This window comes from Haemorhous mexicanus, chromosome 6 (genome assembly GCF_027477595.1).
Source record: "Haemorhous mexicanus isolate bHaeMex1 chromosome 6, bHaeMex1.pri, whole genome shotgun sequence".
Taxonomy (NCBI): Eukaryota; Metazoa; Chordata; class Aves; order Passeriformes; family Fringillidae; genus Haemorhous; species Haemorhous mexicanus.
This window is the reverse complement of record NC_082346.1, coordinates 6,503,104-6,525,831: the sequence shown is the minus strand read 5'-3', so window position 1 is coordinate 6,525,831 and position 22,728 is coordinate 6,503,104. Positions and strand designations below refer to the sequence as shown.

Below are 22,728 nucleotides of genomic sequence, written 5' to 3'. Positions count from 1 at the left end.
AAATCATATAACACAGTGATTCTAGAACTGTGCAACACTGATATCACAGCTGTGTTTTAATAAGAAGTCATTAATCAAAAACAATCTAGAAACCAAATTCTTAGCCAAGAAAATAATGAAGTTCAAATTAGAATTACATCTCCAATTAGAGATCTACTGCAAAAGGTAATATCAAAAAAATACAACTATAAAAAGCAGCAATCTACACCGCTGTGACTTGGTGACATAAGCGAAGATGTGCAGTGACAAATTAAGGAGGAATTAGAGAAAAACATCAACAAACACTGCAACAGAGGAGAAAAATCCACTGCAATACCAGCTTCAGACACTGCTACATGAAAAAGCATGAACATGTATATTTCTAATACATATTTCTAATACAGTAAGCTTTTTAAAATAACCCTCTTAAATTAATTGCTTCTTTAAAAGAACAGAAGACTTACGACATTGAGTGACATGATGATCATAAAATTGATACAGACTCCAGTGCCAGATGTTGCAAACTGCCAATACTTCTTGATGAAATACCACTTGAAAGAAGCAAACTGCTCCATGGCTACCAGTCGATACACCACAACTGCAAACACTGCAGTAAGGACCAGTGAAATCTATAGGTATGTATTTATGAGCAGAGGTATTAGAACAAAAGGAATCACATCTGAAATTATATCTGCTGAAATAATAAAACAAGTGTTTTCAAGACTGATATTTGTTTTGGAGAGCAGAATTTGAGAGAACAAAAAACCAAGATGAGTTACAACATTTCTTTACTGCTATTTTCCAATATAACTATATTCCATCTTGGGAAACAAAGAAATCCCTGAACAAGCAGTAAGGCAGACAGTAAGTTTTGCCTATGTTACGTAAATCCACTAATCTTAATGAATGCACTCATGCTGAGTTACTATTTATATCAGAGTAAGATGATTACAATACAACAGTTCTAATATTATTAAACATCACCATGAAGAATATTCCTGAGACAGACACCATCAGTCGACTGAGCTTATCAGGGAAAGGCTGAAAAGGTTCAGGTTTTCCTGTGATGGGATTTACTCTTTCCACTTGGGAATATTTAGCTTCAAACTGGGGACGCAGCTCTTCCTGGAATGACAGGGTGGATTCCATTTGTTGTATTACTTATTTCTCTCAAGGATCAGACATACATGTAGAACATTATACTGATACAGGTCATTTTTCATAATGCTGCAACTCAAATACCTAAATAATTTGTTCTTTTGAAAATCCAAAGAACAAAAACCACAGGAGCCTTCCCCACTACGTGAGGATGTTATCAAGAATCATGGGTCATATTGCTGACTTAGACACTAGATTGCAAAAATTGGTAACAAAACTATAAATTAGGGTCAATTATAATGGTGCTGTTTGTGTTATGAGAGCATTTAATCAAAATAGCCACCAGCTTTTATCTACCGATCCACAGAAAGCTGTAAAACAAGTGAAGTCTACTGACTTAAACTGCAATTAAATCACCAATACAGATAAACTACAGCTATGCTGACTAGTAATTTATGGAATAAAAAAAATTTGTTATTGCTGAAGCTGATAGCAGAATGTTCAAGGATAAGATATACCTCTCCAAGGATACAAAATCTAGTTTCTGTCTTGTTGCTTGTCTTGGTCCTATTTTTTTGCATGATCAAGAATTTCCAGAACAAGAAACCATGGAACTGAAAGGCATCTATGCTGACATCAGAAGCAGATCCTGTCCCCTGTACAAGAAGTATTTGCACTCAGGTTTTCCAAGGCTACTTTTAATAAATGTAGAATTATATTTGGAATTATAATGTTAGTTGAAAAAGGCGAAGTATCCTTGTACAATCTCAAGCACACCTTTGTATTCTGCAACTAGTGCTATAAATACAAATATGATCTGAAGGACAAACTCAGATGTTTAACATACAATATGGATTGATACTCAGACTTTAACCATGCTGATAACATGGTTTACATGTAAACTTCTGTTTCTTCTTACCTCTTCATCTTCCCAGTCTATGAGGTCCCAATCATAAGTCAATACAGCTCTCCGTCTTTTCCAAAACTCTAGAAAGACTGTTGCTGTGGAAAACAACTGTACTTTAACTACAGGGGGGGAAAGGGGCCATGCAGATCTCAAGAAAATCAGCAATGTAACATTATCATTAGCCACTTTCTGACAGTTTTCCTTGTAGAATCTGAAAACTCTAAGTAGCTTCAGGATAATCCCTGTTTTTAAAACAGTACTGAACAATGTTTATTTAAGAAACATATTTTTGTTGTCTGCAGTAGCTGAACAGAGATAGGTACCTGTCAACATAAGACATTGCCATCCCTTTAAATTCATCATTTCGCTTTTCATTTTATTCAAAACATAGAATCTTCTCTTGAAGAAACAAGGAAACACATACACAATGATATCTATTAATAAAGAGACAAGAGCTATCTCCTTTTATTCAGCTCAAATGGTACAGCTGGGAACTTCTTTCCCAGATATACCAGTTTTATACTGTAGCAGTCTTGCTACTAGAATAATTCTTTAGACAATTATTTCTAATCTAGGTGTGAGACCATAATCAGATTTTCCATGCACTTAGGGGTTTGGATAAGATAATTACACCTAATAAATAACTCCGAAGTTCCAAAACACTGTAGTCTGCCACTGAGGATAAGACATCTTGTTTAGGTGTGACTCCTGACAAAACATAGAATTGTCCAATTATTCCTCGAAAAACAATGAATTCAAAGAGGAAGTAAGAAAATTTGCTTCCTTCTAGAAAGCCGACTGCTCAGAAGAAGGATTTGTAACTCAAAATAAACAGGATGGTTTATCTATATTTCTGTACTATGTTTAATATCTTTTTGGGTTTCTATACATACTTGATACATAATTAGTTATCATAATTAGGTATATATATTATACCTATATCTAAATAATTATACATTACTTATTTATATAGTATATGCTCTTCACATTGCTCTTAACAATGTTACATACAACGAAGCTAAGCTGGGGATAATACACAACTCGATTAAAAAACCCAAATGAACAAATTAATAAAACCAGCCCTTATTCTCTCTGCCCCCCGCCCAAAACAAAACAAATACAAACAAAAAAACACACTAAAAAAAAAACAAAAAAAGAAAAACAACAAAACACAAACCTTCTAAAGAATCACTCATAGGAAAAAGCATAGGAAAGTAGGAAAGGCTTGATAACAAAAGAAAGAAGTTACTTTTGTCAGCCTTCAGATGTATAAATCTCCTTCATTCAGGTGGTAAAGTACCCATGTACATGGACATCCAAATAATTAATGATGCTGAAGAATAACTAATTATAGAATTTACTTTGCTGTCATATCAGAGCTCATGTGTGGGAGTTAAAAACTGGATGATCCCAACCTGTTTCATATATAGAAAAAATACCCCTCACCAAAACCTTACTGAACAGCATATGCTGAACAGCAGACCTACTACCATCATGTGACTTCAAGGTGAGGTTTTCTCATTCTTCTCAATCTAACATTTGAAAAATTAATGCCTAATACACAGTTTCCAGTCTTGTACTGCAAAAGAAGTTTACACACAAATTCAGCCTCATTCATAACCTCTAGACTGATTTAGCTTTCAATTTGCTCCTGGCAACATTCATATGACACTCACAGCTCAAGGCCACAAAACATTATCCATCAACTTTCCAGGTTAATTGTAAAAATTCTAATTCTTCAGAAGGCAGCATAAATCTTTAGCATGCTCTTAGAATTGCTGTCTGCCCAGAAAACATTGCCTTGAAAATACCATCCATGTATGTTTGATGACCTCACTCCATAGCAATGTGGATTTGAGTTATCAACGTGGTTTTGAATTATTCCCTTCTAAGTATGAGGTCTGTTTATAGAACCATGGAATTTTCTTACAAAATGAAGCTTTTGTTCCAGAATCATGAAATGGATAAGACTGGAAGGGAGTGGATCATCTGGTCTAACCTCCCTGTTCAAGGATGGTCATCCAAGAGCATATGGTACACAACTGCATCCAGGCAGTTCTTGAATATCTCCAATGAGGGACACTCCCCAACCTCTCTGAGCAACCTCTTCCAAAGCAAGCAGGAGAGAAGTCCTTCCTCAGATTCAGGTGAAAATTACTGTGCATTAGTTTCTGCTCATTGCATCTTGTCCTATTGTTTGGCACTAAGCAGATTCTAGCTCCATCCTCTTAACACCTTTCTTTCAGATACCCAAATACATTGATGAGATTACCTCGCAGTCATCTCTCAAGGATGAACAGGCCCAGCTCCCTTAGCCTTTCAACAACTCTAGGAGCTCCTTGTCTTTCTTGACATGAGGAGCCCAAAGCAGGACACAGTTCTCCAGATGTGCCTCACCAGGGCTGGGCACAGGGGCAGGATCACCCCCCTTGACCTGCTGGCAGCATTCTCCCTAATGCACCCCAGGACCCCACTGGCCTCATTGCCCACAGGGCACACTGCTGGCCCATGGAGAATTTGTCATCCACCAGGACCCCCTGCTCCTTTTCCACAGAGCTGCTTCCCAGCAGGTCAGCCTGTGCAGGTGCATGGACTTGTTCCTCCCCAGGTGCAGGACCCTGCATTTCCCTCTGTTGAATTTGACACAGTTCCTCTCTGTCCATCTCTCCAGCCTGTCGAGGTCCCTCTGAAGGGATGCACAGCACTCTGGGGCCATTTCTCCCATCTTTGTGTCATCAGCAATCATGCTGAGGGGGGGCATCTGCCCCTTGGTCCAAATCACTGACGAGTAAGTTACAAAATACCGGGACCAGTATTGAACCTTGGGGGACACCACCAGTGACAGGCCTCCAGCCAGACCCTGTACCAATGATTACAGCTCTCTGGGATTGAAGTGAGTCTGATTGTTAAGCAGTTTCCAGGGTCCTCCTTCTTTCACTTGGAAATTGGGATGAGATTTGCTTCCTTTCAGTATTTGGGCACCTCTTCTGATAACTAAGACCTTTCAAAGGTGTTTGTGAACAGCCTAGCTATGGTGTCTGACAACTCTTTCAGCACTCATGGATACATCCTGTCAAGGCCCATGTACTTGTGGATGTCAAGTTTGTCTAAGTGTTCTCTAACCCAATCGTGCTTGAGCAAGGAAACTGAGCTTCTTTTACCCTGGGCAGCTGGGACAGAGATTCCCGGGGCTGATCATGACAGCGATAGACCAATGCAAAGAAGATGCTCAGTAGCTCTGCCTCTTCTGTGTCTTCAGCTACAAGGGCCTCCCTACACTTAGTAATGGGCCATGTGATTCTTAGTTTTCCTTTTGTTATGGATAAGCCTTTCTTGTCCTTTACATCCTTGCCCAGATTTAATTTCAGATGGGCCTTGGCCTTCCTTGTTTCACTTCTACTTACTCTGATCACCTCTCTGTGGAGAGTTTTGTGGAGACGTGGCTTGAAGAGAAGGGACATGATAAAATACAGCTGGTAAAGCAATGGGCATTTGGTGGGGGGCCTTTGGCAGGGCCAGAGTGTCCTTGAGCAGGAAGTTATACGATAACAGGATGCAGAAGCAGAGACCAGCTAATGAGGGGAGAAAACATAGGCATTCTGAGTATCTGATAGCAAAGGTTGAGCTGACCTTTTATAGCGAACCAATAGTGAGCTTTAGTTTTGCAATATGTATGAGCCTTATTATCACTGTCATAAGAGCACGCATGTTAAATCAATAAATTGAGACTTGTTGATCATCATCGGATGTGCTTGTCTCCCGTCGACTCCGTCAAATGGTGACCCCTACGACGTGATCCTTGCCAGACACCATGGACGAGCAACGACCGGGTCGGGTCCCGAAGCAGCCGGGACGGCAAAAATGCGCGAAAAAGAAGAGTTAAGACACGCCGTGCCCTGGGTGTCCCTATATACAAGCCTGGTCGATACGTGCTGCCGAGACCTTGAGGGGCTGCAACAGCGCTGACGAATTAGGTATGGAAAGGCAAGCAGCATATGATTTATTTACCACTTTTTTACAAAAGTGGCAGGTTAAGGAGATAGATTTGCAAAAGGAGTTACCGGGGCTTTTAGCATATAGGTATGCCAAGGGAGTTTTTGCAAATCCTCATACTGTACATGAGTTGAGAGAGTGGCGCAAATTCGGGGATTTATTATGGGAGGCTACATTAGAGGACGATAAGACGGCTAGAAAGTTGGGAAAGCTTTGGAGGGTGGTACACAATGAGCTTCTGCAGCATCAGGCAGAAAAGAAAGCAGCTGAGCAGGCATCTGCCGCTCACACCAAGAATAGGAGTTATGGGAGTGATCAGGATCAGACCACTCCTTTACCCCCTGTGTTCACAAAGGTGGTCCTGCCGCCTCCACCATCGCCTTCTACCAGAGCCGGTCCTGAGGTTGCTTGTGAGCCTTCTGCACCTCCCGAAGAGCAGGGGCCATGGCCAAGGCCACTCACTGCTGAATTCCCGCAGGGTAATGAGCCAATCCCTGGGGCGGAAAGCGACCTAGCGGAGGCCATTGCCAGGGAGCGAAGGGAGGCTTGGGCTGCGCTGGCGAAAGATGGCTTGGAGAGAGGGGATGACAGTGCAGTTAGTGCAGCAACCCAGCTAGCATGCCCGGTGACCTTCCAGGCACAGGCTGGTGGAGGATTACTAGCAACAATCACTGTTAGTCAGTTTGGGGTAACTAGTGAACCAGCGAGACAGATGTTGGATTATGTTTGGAATACTCAGGTACTTTTGCCTGCTGATTGCAGAGGGATAGTGAAGTTGATTTTCACTCAGCATCAACAACTTTTATTTAATGCACATTGGCAGGCGCTTGTTAATGAGTGTGTAGCAATACAGCGGCAGCCAGGAGACCCTCTCCATGGGGTGACTGTGGATGAGCTTATGGGTTTAGGAGCATTTCTTCGCACTGAAGCACAGGCTCTGATTGGACCGGACAAGTGCCGAGAGGCAATGAGGTTGGTTAGATTAGCAATAGATAGAGTGAAGGAACCGGGAGGAGTACCCGTGTATATGGGAATTAAGCAGGGCCGGGAGGAATCGTTCGGTTCATTTATAGATAAAGCTGCTGCTGTGATTGAGAAGGCAGGGGTACCCGAGTATATGAGAGGGGCTTTGTTGAAACAATGTGCTCTTCAGAATTGTAATTCAGCTACAAGGAGTGTAATTAATACACTAGGTGCAAACTGGACCATAGAAGAAGCACTAGAAAGAATGGCACAGATGCCGGTAGGATCACAAGTCCATTTGGTAGATGCTATCAAGAACAAGCAAAGGCTTCTCAGAATCAGGTGTTAGCTGCCCTTGCACCCCTTCAAGCGTCAGCTGCACTTACCCCAGCTCCGACAGGAAATCGGATGAGATGTTACCAATGCGGAGGCATGGGTCACATGCTTTGGGAATGCCGAGCAACAGGGATCTGGTGCCAGAAATGCCGCTCGAATACACACAATACAGGGGCTTGTCAGCGGAAGTCGGGAAACTCCTCCAGGAGCGCGAATTGCAGTGGCCGCGCTCCGACACAAGGCGTCGCTGCAGCACTACCAACCTCCCCTGTCTCCAACCCGCCACCACAGGAAGCCTCGGCCTGGACGTGGCAGTGGCAGTAGAGGTTACGCTGATGACTCCACACCCACAAAAAATCCCGACGGGGATTCAGGGACCTGTTGTTATACAGGGTCGAACGGTGGGTGCTTTGCTCTTAGGGAGGTCATCTGCGTCTATGCTTGGATTATTTGTTTTACCTGGTGTCATTGATGCGGGTTATACAGGAAAAATTGTGGTTATGGTGCATACACCTTTCCCACCACTCCAAATTAATAAAGGACAGAGAATTGCTCAATTGGTGCCACTGGAGCAAATGACTAAGGGATTACAAACAATAAAAGGACAAGAGAGGGTTGAAAAGAGTTTTGGGTCCACTGGAGATCTCACCTTGCTGACTCTGAATCTTTCTGAGAGACCCAGGAAAGGAGTGGAAGTGGAATTTCAAGGACAGAAAAGGTCATTCTCAGGCTTGTTAGACACTGGAGCGGACTCTAGCATTATCAGCACTAGTTGTTGGCCTCAACACTGGCCCTTGCAACCAGCAGCCACCACAGTGATCGGGATTGGAGGTTTAACCCTGGCGAGTTGTTCTCCTCTCCGGGTTCACATAGATGGAAAACAGCTAACAGCTATTTTTTCAATGTGCAATTGCCGCCTACCGTGCAAGTGCCTCATAGGGCGGGACATCCTGGCTCAGTTGGGAGTGGTCTTAACTAATGAACACCCTTTGGGGTAATAGCCATTGCTTGGACTTTCCCGATTCCCATTACCTGGACAATTAACACCCCGGTATGGGTTAAGCAATGGCCTTTAAAAGAGGGAAGTCTTCAACATGCTCATCAATTGGTAACGGAACAATTTGAGCAGGGACACCTGCGGCTATCTACTAGTCCCTGGAATACTCCAATTTTTGTGATAAAGAAGAAATCTGGGAAGTATAGACTGTTCCACGATTTGCGGGCTGTTAATGATCAAATGGAACCTATGGGTGCATTACAGCCAGAATTACCTAACCCTGCAATGATTCCAAAGGATTGGCCACTACTAATTATTGACCTAAAGGATTGTTTTTTCACTATTGCACTTCACCCACAGGACATGAGGCGATTTGCATTTACGCTACCTGCCATTAATAGGGAAGGGCCTGATCAAAGGTTTGAGTGGACAGTACTGCCACAGGGAATGCGCAATAGCCCTAGCTTATGTCAAATCTATGTTGACTCTGCATTACAACCTTTAAGGAAACAGTGGCTAAGCACAGTAATTTATCACTATATGGATGATATACTGTTTGCCCAACCTACACCTTTCACAGAACAGCAAATTCGGGAAATACGGGCAACACTAGCACAGTACTCTCTTGTTATAGCCCCTGAGAAAATTCAGACAACGGCTCCATGGAAATACTTGGGATGGTCCATGTCCAAACAGATAGTTAAACCCCAAAAGTTGCAGCTGCAGACAAAGCCTACAACTTTGAATGAGGCTCAGAAACTATTGGGTGATCTTCAGTGGTTAAAGCCAATTGTTGGGATACCGAACGAATTATTGGATGAAATACGTCCGCTTCTTAAGGGTACAGACCCGACGCGTCCAATCCGTGCTACTCCAGAACAGGAAAATGCCCTTCAGCAAATAATGGACTGTGTTACCCAAGGACAGGTCCATCGGCATGATCCAGAGTTGGCAATAGACTTAACCATTTGGAACGGTCCAAAATACCTTCTCAGTGCACTATCTCAGTTGCAAAAGAAAACAGGGGAGATAAGGGTATTGGAATGGATTTCCCCTGCGTTACAACAGAGTAAAACTCTTTTTCAAAAAATCGAAATGTTAGCAGACTTAATAAAGAAAGGCAGGGAGAGAATGTTACAAGTAGCGGGAACTGAACCAGCAGTAATCAGGATACCAATGAAAAAAGATACCTTAGACTGGTACCTGAACAATTCGGAAGAACTACAGGAGGCACTTTTAGGTGCATGCTGTCCTATTGAAACAGGAAAGCTTCGACCGGCTCCGGTTCAGTGGATAGGGGAATGGGACTGGATTACTCGCCCGAAGCAAGAAAGTTCCCCTATTGCAGGTGCTATTACTGCATTTACAGATGCTGGCAGGAAGTCAAGAACTGCCACAATAACTTGGCAGGAGAAAGGATCATGGAAATATCAGATCTTACAGGCAGAGGCAGTGGACAGTTTACAGACTATGGAACTTTTGGCAGTAGTATGGGCAATATCACAACTTAAAGGACCACTGAATATTGTTACAGACTCTTTGTATGTTGCTGGGGTTGTAGCTAGAATTGAAGATTCCTCCATAAAGGGGGTACAAAATCAGAGACTGTACGAATTGCTAGTACAGCTAAAAAAGGCCACAAGATCAAGGGAGCATGCTTATGCTGTGATTCATGTTAGAAGCCACAAGTGGAATGTTGGTCTAGGGGAAGGGAATGATAGAGCAGATAGATTGGTTGCTGTGGTGCAGAGCACACCCATGTCAAGTCAACAGCTAGCAAGGGAAGCTCACTCCATGTTTCATCAAAATGCAAAAGGCCTAACTCGAGAATTCAAGGTGACACTGGCAGAAGCAAAAGCTATTGTTAGGGCCTGTCCAATTTGCAGCCACCACAATGGGGGTGGTGGTCTAGGCATGGGAGTAAACCCGCGAGGCTTGCAATCAAATGAGTTATGGCAAATGGATGTTACATATGTCTCCAGTTTTGGTAGGCTAAAATATGTGCATGTGTCTATTGATACCTACAGCAAATATATTTGGGCAACAGCACAGACAGGAGAAAAAGCAATACACGTGGAAAGACATTTGTACAGTTGTTTTGCAGTAATGGGGACGCCAAAAAGAATTAAGACGGATAATGGTCCTGCTTATATCAGTCAGAGGATAGAGAAATTTTTAAAGAATTGGGGGATTGAACATATTACAGGCATCCCAAATTCCCCGACAGGACAAGCTACTATTGAAAGGGCTAATGGTACCCTGAAAAGGTATCTAGCCAAACATGAACGGGTGACCGACCCCCAGGCAAGGTTGTTAAAAAGTTTGTTTGTGATCAATCATTTGTGTGTATTTGGGGATGCAGGACAACCCCGAGCAGAACTGCATTGTAAGTCAAGTGAGGTTACTGAGCAGGAAAAAGAAGTATGGGTAAGATACAGGGACCCCAAGACAGGGTTGTGGAAGGATCCTGCTAAGGTCCTGTTTTGGGGAAGGGGATATCTCTGTGTTTCTACCCCTGCAGGAGCTGTGTGGGTACCCGCAAAGCGGACTAAACCTGTTCTCAATGCAGCAGTTGGTGGGCAATCTGACAGAAGTGGACAAGAAGCGACTAGAGGAGAAGCTGCCAGTGATCCTACGGCCACTACTGATACAGCTGAAGGGACACTCGAAGGCAATCGACAGGGCCGTGACACACTGCCAAACTACTAAGGAGCTGACTGAAACTATTGAATCGCTGTCATCTTTTTACATAAGGGGCCCAGCAGGCCAGAACTGTCTTGTTTGTAATTGTTCATGTTGTGCTGCTTGGGTGGCATTGTATTGTGGGGGCTGCTGTAAGACCTTTTGGATAGAGCAGTCCTTGATCCGGCAATTGTGGTGTGGTACGTGTTGGTATGACCATTGTTTTGATAGCTGGCAAAGGGAGCTGAGGGAACAAACAAGACTGGACATAGGTTCGGCTTTAAATCTTTTTGAAGTGCGTGAACAAAAGATTTTGGCTTACTATCGGTGGGAATTAAATCATATTGTAAAAAGGGTTAAAGCTCAAAGTAGGTCCTATATTGCATCTGCAAGGTGTAGAAAGTTGGTGCCCTTAACACAGCATTCTGTAGTAGGGCCCATTAAGGGGGGTCCCGATGAAGAATTGGATCAATGCTTAAGAAAATTACAGGATCTAAAATTACAACAGTTAGGGACGCTGAAGATTAAAAGGAAAAAGAAGAAAAATAAGAGGGAAAAATGAAGCTTATTTTTGTTGTGTTGCTTAGTGCTGTGATAGCTGGGGTAGTAGGAGTAACGAGCTTTAATCAGCCAAGAGACAATATACGGATAACGCTTGCTAATCAAACTAATCAATCATCGCTTTGTCTTAGCTTAGGAGGAGTCACTAACCCCTTTCGAACGTGTTTAGTGGGCCTGCCTGTGTGGTCTCCCAAGGAGTTTTGTGGTCTCATAGATAATCAAACCTTGCGCAAAAACCTTTCGACGATTACAGACCCTACAAACCCTACACAAAATGATGGCTACCATCAATGTCAAATAATTCTGTCACTTAATACCACCTTGCACTCTCCTCCTGAGGAGTTGGATCTCTTTGGAAGTGCAAACGCCAGTATGACTAACACCTTAAAGGGCAATTGGATCAGTTTTGAGCCCTTAGACTCCCAGGATCTTAATCAGAATAGAGGGAAATGGGATACCCTAGATTCATCCCTGGAATCAGGAATAGTGCATAAGCAGCTTTATAGCCGATGCAACGGCAGTAATATCACTGCCCCGAAGAAATTACCCACAGGGATATTTTTAATTTGTGGAGACAGAGCTTGGAATGGTATACTGGCCAAACCACAGGGAGGACCTTGCTATTTAGGAAAATTGTCATTGTTTCACCCCAATGTGTCTCTATTGATGCAATTGAGCCGAAATTCAAGCAGGCAGAGACGCAGCTTGCACGACCTAGACTGCAATCAGATAGGAATCCCACAGTTTTGGAGTGAGTTAAAACAAGTGATAGTTTCAACTATCTTGCCAGGAGGAGCTGCAAATAAAGCTATGAACTTAGCAAAGCAATTGGGGTGTTGGGCCAAGGATGAATTGAGTAAGATGTCAGAAATTCTAGATATGCTAACTGCAGATGTGCAAAGTGTTAATCATGCTGTTTTACAAAATAGGGCCGCTATAGATTTTTTGCTTTAGCTCATGGGCATGGATGTGAAGAATTTGAAGGTATGTGTTGCGTGAATTTGTCCGACCACTCTGTATCAATTCATGCTAAAATAAAAGAATTACAACAGGGACTTCAGAGTCTCAAAGAAGAGGAAGGACTAGGAATTGACAAATGGCTTAAAAGCTTGGGACTTGGACCATGGCTAAGGAACCTTGTAATATATGCTATAGGGATACTGGGCGTAGTTTTGATGCTTTTGCTTATTTTGCCTTGTATTTGTAATTGCATTCAGAATATGGTCAGTTGAATGATAGAAAAAACCTGGCAGACAAAACTTTCTTGCTCAAAAAGAAAACGGGGGAAGTGTGGAGAGTTTTGTGGAGACGTGGCTTGAAGAGAAGGGACATGATAAAATACAGCTGGTAAAGCAATGGGCCTTTGGTGGGGGGCCTTTGGCAGGGCCAGAGTGTCCTTGAGCAGGAAGTTATACGATAACAGGATGCAGAAGCAGAGACCAGCTAATGAGGGGAGAAAACATAGGCATTCTGAGTATCTGATAGCAAAGGTTGAGCTGACCTTTTATAGCGAACCAATAGTGAGCTTTAGTTTTGCAATATGTATGAGCCTTATTATCACTGTCATAAGAGCACGCATGTTAAATCAATAAATTGAGACTTGTTGATCATCATCGGATGTGCTTGTCTCCCGTCGACTCCGTTACCTCTCTATATGTATGCCAAGTGACCTGGCCCTGCTTCCATCTCTTGTTTATTTCCTGCTCATGCTTGACAGAAATTCTGTACTCATTCACATACGTCTTTTGACTGCTTTGCCTGATTCCTTTCTCAATGGGATTGATCATTCTTGAGCCTTGAGAAAGTGGTCCTTGAATATCAACCAGCTCTCTTAGACCCCTGTTCCCTGCAGGGCCAATTCCCATGGGATTTTTCCAAGAGATCCCTAAAAAGGCTAATGTGAGCTCACCTGAATACCATGGCTGTAATTTTACTTGCTGCCTTGCTCCCTCTTTATCCAGTACTGACCTCCACAATCACATGATCACTGCAGCCAAGGTGGCTCCCAACCTTCACATTTCCAACAAGACTTCCCTGTTTGTTAGTATGACATGGTCAAGCAACATGCAACTCCTTGGGGAATCCTCTACTACCTGTCTCACAAAGTTGTAATCAATGCTTTCCAGGAACCTCCTGGACTGTTTGTGTTTTGCTGTGTTGCTTCTCCAGCAGATGTCAAGGTAGATAAAGTCCCTCACAAGAACCAGCCCTGTGACTTTGAGGCTGCTTCAAGCTGCCTACAGAAGACCTCATCCATTTTTTATTCCTGATCAGCTGGCCTGTAGCAAACACCCACAACAGTGTCACCCTTACGAGTAATCCCCTTTACCCGGACCCGTAAGTTCTCAACTTAGTCCTACCCCAAGTCAGAGCTGAATTCTAAGTCTTGCCTCACACAGGACAATTCTGTCACCATGTCCTCCCTGGTCTGCCTATCCTAACAGTGTGCAGCCCTTAATGACAACATTCCAGCCATGTGAGCTATCCTACAACATCTCCATCAGCACACTGAGATCAACATTGCAACTGATATTGATCAAGATGAGATCAATTCTGTTGATCATCAATATTATTTTAGGTGAGTCTTATGTCATTAACACTTAGGGACATAATGTTTCCAGCATCAACATGTGATCAATCAGTGAGGTTTCTATTGCATAACACTAACTTATTTTACCAACTTATTTTGGACTTCACTGAGTAACTTGGTTTGGTTAAATAAAACCATTTAAAAAAGTGAATTTCTTGCAGATTCTGTACACAATAAACTTTGAACTCAACACCATGCAACCGTCCTGTGGAATGACTCTCATTTTTCTGCTTGTAAGACTGCAATGGAACAGAAGCAATACTGAGGCTGGAGTAGTTAAAGAAACAAGTAAAGGAAATAGTACAATTACAAAAAACCATCAGTCTCCAGTGCAACTAACTTCACAGAGATTTTTTCTGCATATGACTACCACAGTAAGTCCTTCTACCACAAGTCATGCTCCACCAGCAGCAGGCCAATGTCAAAGAGAATGTAGTGAAAAGAACAGAAAATATCAGTGGGGCAAAGAGCATATCCCTGAGGTCCTCTGATGGCACAAGTTTCTCTTAAAATGTGTAAAATAAATGGAATAACTCAGCCACAAATATCCACTGAATGTCTTTAGCAACATTTAGAACAACAGGTGACTTTTCTGAAGTGACCAAAAGTGCTGCAGCTACATCTCCTTCCACAGTGACACCAAGTCATTCCATAGTCATCTAGACCACCCTTGGAGCTTTAGTACTCCCAGTGATAACTGTTCAGTCAAACCCACCACGTTGTTCCCCATCAGTGTCATTCTCACATCACCCCTGATAAAGCAGGACAATCCTACCCCAAATTTCAACCCCATTCAGCAAACAACAAAGCTAAATCATAATTCCAGCAACCCTCCTACTGCATCACCAAGATGCCAAGCAAGGTAAGGTAAAATCCAAATGGTTTACAAGTAACCTAGTACAGACTAAAACTAAAGCTCACCCAAAATAAAACATGTACTTTCCAAATTATTTACACTTTAATTAATTATTTAACACTTCCCAGAGTGAGAGAACCTAGTGACAGGGATTGCCTATTTTTACTGGAATGGACCTTCAAAGCAGATGTGTAGAAATTAGATTTAAAATATACAGCACATCAAATTATTAAAGTTCAGATATTTTTGCGACCAAAGATGACTTCTTATAAACAGTTCCAAAGGAATTACTCATTGTGCATTTAATTACCAAGTTAAGTATGCGTGGGAAAACAAGGGAACATAAAACTGTCATTGCACGTTTCTATCCTGCTATTCTGAATCAGGTCTTCAGGAAAAGAAAAGATTAGAAGGCACAGTAATTTTTTGCATTAATTAGCTTTCAAGCTTTTAACACAGGACTCAAAGTACAGTTTGTACTAAGAACTGAAGGATCATCCGACTTTCATGTTTCCCATCATAGTTAATACATAGCTAATAATTACAAAGCACCTGATTTTTAGCTAACATTGATTGAAAAGGAATGAAGAGTTGGAGAGCACATTTACTTCCAAGAAAAACTGAGTATCTTGAAGTTTTATGAAATTTGAGGGAAAATCTTGAAGAAATGCATTTATTCTGCTAATTGAACCAGTGCATGAAGCATTACTGAATTTTTAACTTTGCACACACAGAAGTTGAAATTCAGAAGCTGCAATTTTAACTGCTGTCTTAAATGCTTACAAATAATTGCATTCAAAGAATCATTGCTGTTTTTTTATTTAATTAAAAAATAGTTGTGGATGCAAACCACAACTGAAACCTTTTTACTTGATTAAAAACTCATTTAGCTGCCTTTTTATTTTTCCTAAATCCCCGTTACTTCCCCAAACTTCAAGGATGGAGATGTCTGTTTTCATTTACAAAAGCAGAAAGTTTCTGCAGAAAGGCTGGTTTACTTATAGCTTGCAAAGTGTTTCAGACCCTTGCTGAAAAGTCCCACTCACTGGTTTAATAGATTTATTATTCCCAATCAACTGTTTCAGCTTTGTTTCTTTTTCTCACAGACAAAAACAACAAAGAAGAAGGAATAGCTGGCATCTCTGCAGAAGCCATTTTGGGATCTGTATTAATTGGCAGGGTTGGATATTTTATCTGTGCTACCAAGAGGCCTGAGTCATTTTCCCTCAGAAAATTCCTATTTCCCACAGAAAATTTCCTAGGCTGACACAAGGAGTGACCCAGGTAAAGAACAGCACAAGTGTTTTCTATAAGAACATTTCTTATTTCTGCACAGGGCTGCTTAAATAGTCTCATCTTACTGAATTATTAGGATACCATTGACTCCAGCCAAACTAGCTTTCAACTGACATAATTCGTTATTTAAAATTTTTAGCTTAACCAATATTCCTCTTAACTCTGTATCTCCTCCTTACAAGTTATTCTTTTAAGCTCTGAAATATCAGGAAAATAGTATCTAATATCAGTGAACCTGTTCAAAGAATTGTGGGCAAGTTTAAAACTATAGCTTGAATGCTCTCCCAAACCTTGATTAACTGAAAAAAAACTAGACTCTTTAGTCATCCAATGTCAGTTACGAAATTAGGGATGAAGCTACATCTGTTTTCAGAAGTAAAAATATTTTTAAGAGGTTTAAAATGATGACTGCTTTTGTCTTCTCCATGAGTATGTAAAAACTTGTACTGAAGTGCAATCACAGTCCAAACATCTATATCATGTTCCCGGTCCTTATTTTTAAATATTTAAACAGTTACTGTGAGGCCAAACACATCTTTTTTCTCATAGAAAATAAAATCAAAATAAATTTTGGCAATATGCCCTTTCCAGCTTAAAAGCAAGAGCTGAAAGCTGCCAGAACATCAGATTAGGAAGCAGCGTTGAAAGCTGACCACCCATGTGAGTACTGAATGGGTGTTGCTAGAAGGACATGAGTTATCTTCAGAAATAATTAATCAGGGCCCTCATCTCTTCCTCTCCCCTATGTCAGAAAGCAGTTAACTGGACTTACATGTAATACATATGAGGGACTGCTGAATTAAACCATGAGGAACCCAGCAGATAGCGATTTAAATCTTCCAAGCCATACATTAAAAAAAAAATGTTATTCCTTCAGTTCTTCAATAAGACAATTCTCTTGAACCATATGATAAGAGTCAGAGGTGCCTCACAGCAGACAAGGCAGAGGAAGACAATGCAGGGTGCCCATCAGATGGCATTCCAATGGCTGACATCACACCATCTCACCCTTCATTGCAATGCTTGCTTCAGATTATGTTCTTGCCCGTTATCTACACCCCTTTCATTTTTCCCAAAACAACCTTGCCATTGTTACCTTACAGCCATTACTGTACAAACAATGTATTGAAAAGTAAGGAAAAATCACAAGACACACCAATATACAACAGGCAGGGTCCAGCAGCAGAGCGTCACTCCTCTACTTTGTAATTAAATTATCAACCTCTGCTTTTCCTGGAAGGATATTATACTTGCTTTCTTAGAAATAACAAAGAAAAATAGCACCCAGGTAAGATTTGCTTTGTGTAACTTTGGTGAATAATGTAACAGAGAAACATTTGACTAGGATTACAATGATATTTTAGTATCAATACATAAAAACATCCTCAACTTCACTACTTAGGATGGAATAGTTTCCCTTCAAATATAATTTCTATCTGCAAAACGAATCAGGTCATTATTTTCCCAAATTTACATCTGTACATTCACCGGTGAATATGCCAAGATTTATTAGGTTTACTTGGATTATTTAATTTGGAGTACTTGAAGTTTGCTGGCGAGAATGGAATTACTGAGTAAAATGAGCTACATCTAACCTTTGACTAGATGACACTGATTTAGTATCACTATCCATGGGGAAAAAAAAGATGACAAGCTTCTATTCCTCTGTCAAACAGATCTGTTGTTTGAATTGCATGCTAGATCTGTAGAAATTATTTCAAACGTGCCAGTACAGATTAGATAAAAGAAATACTTAACAAGAGAGGAAAGGAATTCTCTGATACATACATAGGTATCCTAAAAAGCATGGTCCAGTTCTGCCCAGCAAAAGAGTAAAATTATGGCAATATAAAGCAAATAATTGCATAGCTTATCTACTTGCAATTACCAGATGTGTCTAAATAGAAAGAACATGTAAAAGAAACAATTGTAAAGGCACAGAATAAACAAAATTAAGTGCAGAGAAAAGTACCCATGAGGGATATGTCCTAGTTATTTTGCTCTGCTAAAACACTTTAATTAGTGTGGAGATTGTGGATCACACTGATGTAATGGAATTATCTCACTAACTGTCTGCAAATGTTCCCATGAGGTTTTATTCAATTTGTAAGTAAATTACATGCACATACACCCCAGAGAGAAACTATGTCAGTCATACTGAATATGAGCAAAACAGGTATTTACTTTAAATATTAAAGATTTCAGCCCATATATGCAATTCTTCCCTTTTGAGCTCAGTCATAAAAACAGCATATGTACCATCAATACCAGGACCCGATTTCTAACATAGCATATAGCATGTTTGGCAGCAGACTGAAAATCTGAGACAGATTCACCTATATTACATGAGAATATCACTCCGATGCTTGAAATGAAGAAAAATGTAATGCTCAGCTTTCACCTTCCTTAGCCAATATAATACCATCTTTCCCGTGGTAAAGCAGTGTCATACAAGCAAATTCCTCCTTACACTTAAATCTTGGCCTCAGATGATAATGGAAATAGCTCTCTTGAAGGAGAGCTTAGAGATGAAGAAATGCTAAGAAGTTACCTCTGTTGTCCGCACTGGTAACTATATAATTAAATGCACTGTATTGTAGGAATTTTTGAAAGTAGTAATTAATAATTGGAAGACAGTAATAGCAAGATTAGTAATAAATGAAGACGTACGAATGAGGAAAGTAATCAAAGTGTGAAGTTATCAAAGTGTGCCCTTTAGTTACAGCACGTTAATTTTTAACAACCCAATCATAATTTTTGCATATATGGGGATGTGCTTCTGTTCTCCATGTAACTATTTGATGTTTTACTGTTGTATATTGTTACTTGTTTTTACCACGCCAACCTCCAAAATTTGTGACATTTGTTGTTACTTTCAGTTACAGTCATTAATATGTATTCATGCACATTACATAAATAAAGCTATTGTGTACCATTTCATTCAAAACGGTGAAACTCCGGCTTGAATGCAGACAGCTTGATGTATGCGAACTAGTTTCTCAGTGTTTACACAGACAAACATGTTCATTGGTAGAACCAATTATCTCTGGTTCTGTTCTTCTTCCCTATTTCCCAGCAGCAAAATCCTATTAGCTGCAGTGAAAGCTAATTCTACTGAGGATTTAATGTTGGGCCATTAAACCTGTCTTTTATGGCACTATTACACTGATCTTCTACAAGAGGCAGAACTGTTTTTGGTAACTCCTGCTCAGCAGTGTCCTCTGTGGATGTGCCCCTCCTTGGCTTTGAGCTGCACAATACGATGTGTGCAACAGCAGTGGGAACATAACAAGAGATTCAGACTGAGAATTTCAATGGAAATACCTGAACTGCAGTAAGCACTTAACTTCAAACCTTTCCTATACTTTCCTCTAATTAGGTCCCATAAAACCATTCTCATTTTTTTCTATAAGAATCCTCTACAAGATGCGATTTTGATATTGGCTCAAGATCAGTAACACAACCCACATGTTCTCCTCTAAAAGGACTTTGGCCTAAATAATATGAAATTCAGGCTTAAAGACATATAGGACCCTAAAGAAAATCATTACATTAGATGTTTATATACATACATTTACATAAATGCTGTTACCCATTACTAGAACAGAAATTTAAGGTAATGAAAATCAAAAAAAATTAGTTTGTGTGGCAAAATCATAATCCTTCTTAAACTTTTATCCAGAGCTATAATCTCCTTTGTCAAGTAATCATATAAAAGGGTCAGGTGAACTAAAAAAAAAAAAAAAAGAAAAAAGAAAAAAAATGTACTTACCCCAAATTGCCATAAAAATTGCAAAGAAGACAGTCCCTCCGTTATCAAACAAATGTGTAACCTGAGTAAAAAAATGAACACCTCAGGAAAAAATAATACTGCCACCTCATCTTTTGCCTCAAATAGTCCCAGGGTACATAACTGGTGTCAGAAACCAATAGCTAAGCTTTCTCATAAGTAGTAGTTCTACTAGCATGTTTCTTTTACCAAGGTTTGTCAATGTCACACTCTGACTTTCAGTATAATTTGAAATCTGCTGTTCCAGACTATTACTTCATGCATAACCAGTCATCTTGTTTCACAGACACTGAGCTGTTTTGTCCATGTCCACACAGACTAAAATTTCCATCCAGAATTTTTGTCATATAGTAGGTCAAACTTAACTTCAACCATTTCTATTTTATGGTTTTTGTTGTCATCTTATTGCAAAAGTTCTTGGTGATTTCTCATAGGCAGCTCCTCAGAGCACTGACTCCTTCTTCTTCACAGCACAGCCAGCAAACTCCATCTCTCTCCTCAACCAGCTAACCCACTCTTTTGTAGCACTTTTTATTGGACACAGGTGTGGCCTATTAAGGGCAGGCCTGTTCCTAATCTTTGGTAATTAGTACAGCTGCAACTCCTTAGGGGTGAGATTACCTTCTGCACTATTTTCTTAAATTCTATCCCCCGACAGGTTTTTATGAGCTAAAAAAACCGCTTTGCTTTTCTCCATCTACATACTTACTGTCTCTTGATTCCATTTTGTTCTTCTACCTAGGTATTTTTGCAGTTTCTGGTGTTATTATTTAAGTTTGAAGAATAGTTTCTTGTAGCAAAAGATTTAATTCTATAAATTCTTTGCATTAGTTTGACAGAGCAAAGCAGGAACAAAAATTCAAATAGAAAGTTAGCAAAGGAAACAGAGCAGTAAGATAGTTACAGAGGAAAGTAGGAAAAACCTTACAAAAAGTTTAATTATGAAGTCCTCACAGAGGAGTTAATAAGTTGATGAAAATAATACAAATTTTTTAATAAGGAAATGCTCAAAGAAAGGAATTTTAGAAAAACCACAGATTCATTACAGAGCACTCCCTTATTAGAAAGATGTATTACAAAGGCTGAAAACATCTGTAGAGAACACGTTTTTTAGGAAACTTGGTAGAAACAAGGGCAGCCATTATACAACCACAATTATCTTGATAGCAATAACACAGTAATTACCTTGGCATATATGCAGCTTTCATTGAGTTTTTGTAGTGTGCAATTGCGTTCGCACATAGGGCACATAATGGTTTCATTTGCCTCGCAGATCTCTTTGCTTTAGTAGGAGATAGGAAAATAAAGGTAATAAAAACACTTCTAGCATTCACAAGGTTTTCTGAGTTACGCCATTTATATTCTCTGTTTGTCAACAGTGCGTGCACCACAAAACTGAGCAAATAAAATAAATTAAAAGTGAATATTTGGCTTGGAAAGCCTAATCCCAAATCAGGAACCTGAACACTATGGGCCATAGAGTAGCATACAATATTTCTGGGCATCATGCTACACTTCTCACACTAGCAAATTCTCTCCCAAATATCTTAAACAGAAAATTGCTCTCTACCCTTTAAATGCATTTACAGCCTACTTTTGTAAATTATTAATAATAAGATACCAAACATTCAGAGGATAGACAACACTGGTACATCTACACTGATCTCAATCAAATGACATCACTTTTATGTAATTGAGCAAAGAAGAGAAACACTATGACAAGAGGCAAAAGTCAGTATGAGAGGGGGATATTTGCTCCCTTTTGGTGGTACCCTTCCTTCTTCTCCATTTCCAACTTGCCCATGGCAGCCAGTGAGATGAACTACAGAGAGAATCTTCTTATACACAGATGGCAGAGATTCATGGCCCTGTGCTGAGCTCCTGTCATAGGCTGATACATACATATGTATCTCACATGAAGTACATATTTATATAATGTTTATACATATATATATATATAGAGAGAGAGAGACAGAGCGCGAGCACAGGCCAACTGCGAGCAGACCCTGAGCATGGAGCAAGCAGAGGCAGGCACTTGGACAAGTCATAAACAAGACAAACTAATTCTTAGATATGACATCATTCTGCATCACCCTCAAATTACTGCAGCAGAAAACCTATGGCTGGCATGGTAAGCAGTGTTTGGTTCCATGGCAGTACATACTCCATATTTGCTTATTACTTCTCTACTCAAATTGTGCTGGATATCTGGAAAAAAAAAGAAAATTATCGTTTCCTGCCTGCAGCCACTAGAGGTGGGCTGATGGCAGCTTCTTGCACCTGGGAGGTGAACGCACATCACTGAGGAAAGTATCCTTCTGCAAAACTGATTTGATCATCTGTTAAATTCAGATTTTGTAGTACACAAGACAGAGAAAAAATAAGAATTTGTCATGGAATTTATCATACTTAAATCAACACCTCCTAACAGCTATGGATTCCTCATAACAGGCTGTTTCATATGAAACAGTGTTCAGAAGAAAATATTAAATCTGGGGAAACATGCCAGTTCTGACATTGCCATAATGCCCTAACATTGTGTTTCCATTTCTAATTTCCACTGGGTTTCCTATGTTTCGATTTTTTTAAGGTAACATATCCAATTCTGTTTCCTCCAGATTGCCATTGAACGCTGCATTTGTGTATGGTGGTAGCTGAAGTGCTTAAAATCAAATGATAG

The 22,728-nt window shown here is 40.4% G+C and overlaps 1 protein-coding gene across 3 annotated transcripts in view; it reads right to left on the bottom strand.

Moving 5' to 3' along the window:
• ANO3 (anoctamin 3) overlaps positions 1-22,728 on the bottom strand; it is a 120,858-nt gene that overhangs the window by 18,632 nt on the left and 79,498 nt on the right. For all 3 annotated transcript variants that reach the window (XM_059848391.1, XM_059848389.1, XM_059848390.1), the window contains 5 exons: positions 21,234-21,330; positions 20,031-20,091; positions 1,997-2,079; positions 964-1,104; positions 444-608 (listed from right to left, as the gene is read on the bottom strand). In XM_059848391.1, coding sequence (XP_059704374.1) covers positions 444-608; positions 964-1,104; positions 1,997-2,079; positions 20,031-20,091; positions 21,234-21,330 — 547 coding nt within the window. The remainder of the gene's footprint in view (positions 1-443; positions 609-963; positions 1,105-1,996; positions 2,080-20,030; positions 20,092-21,233; positions 21,331-22,728) is intronic.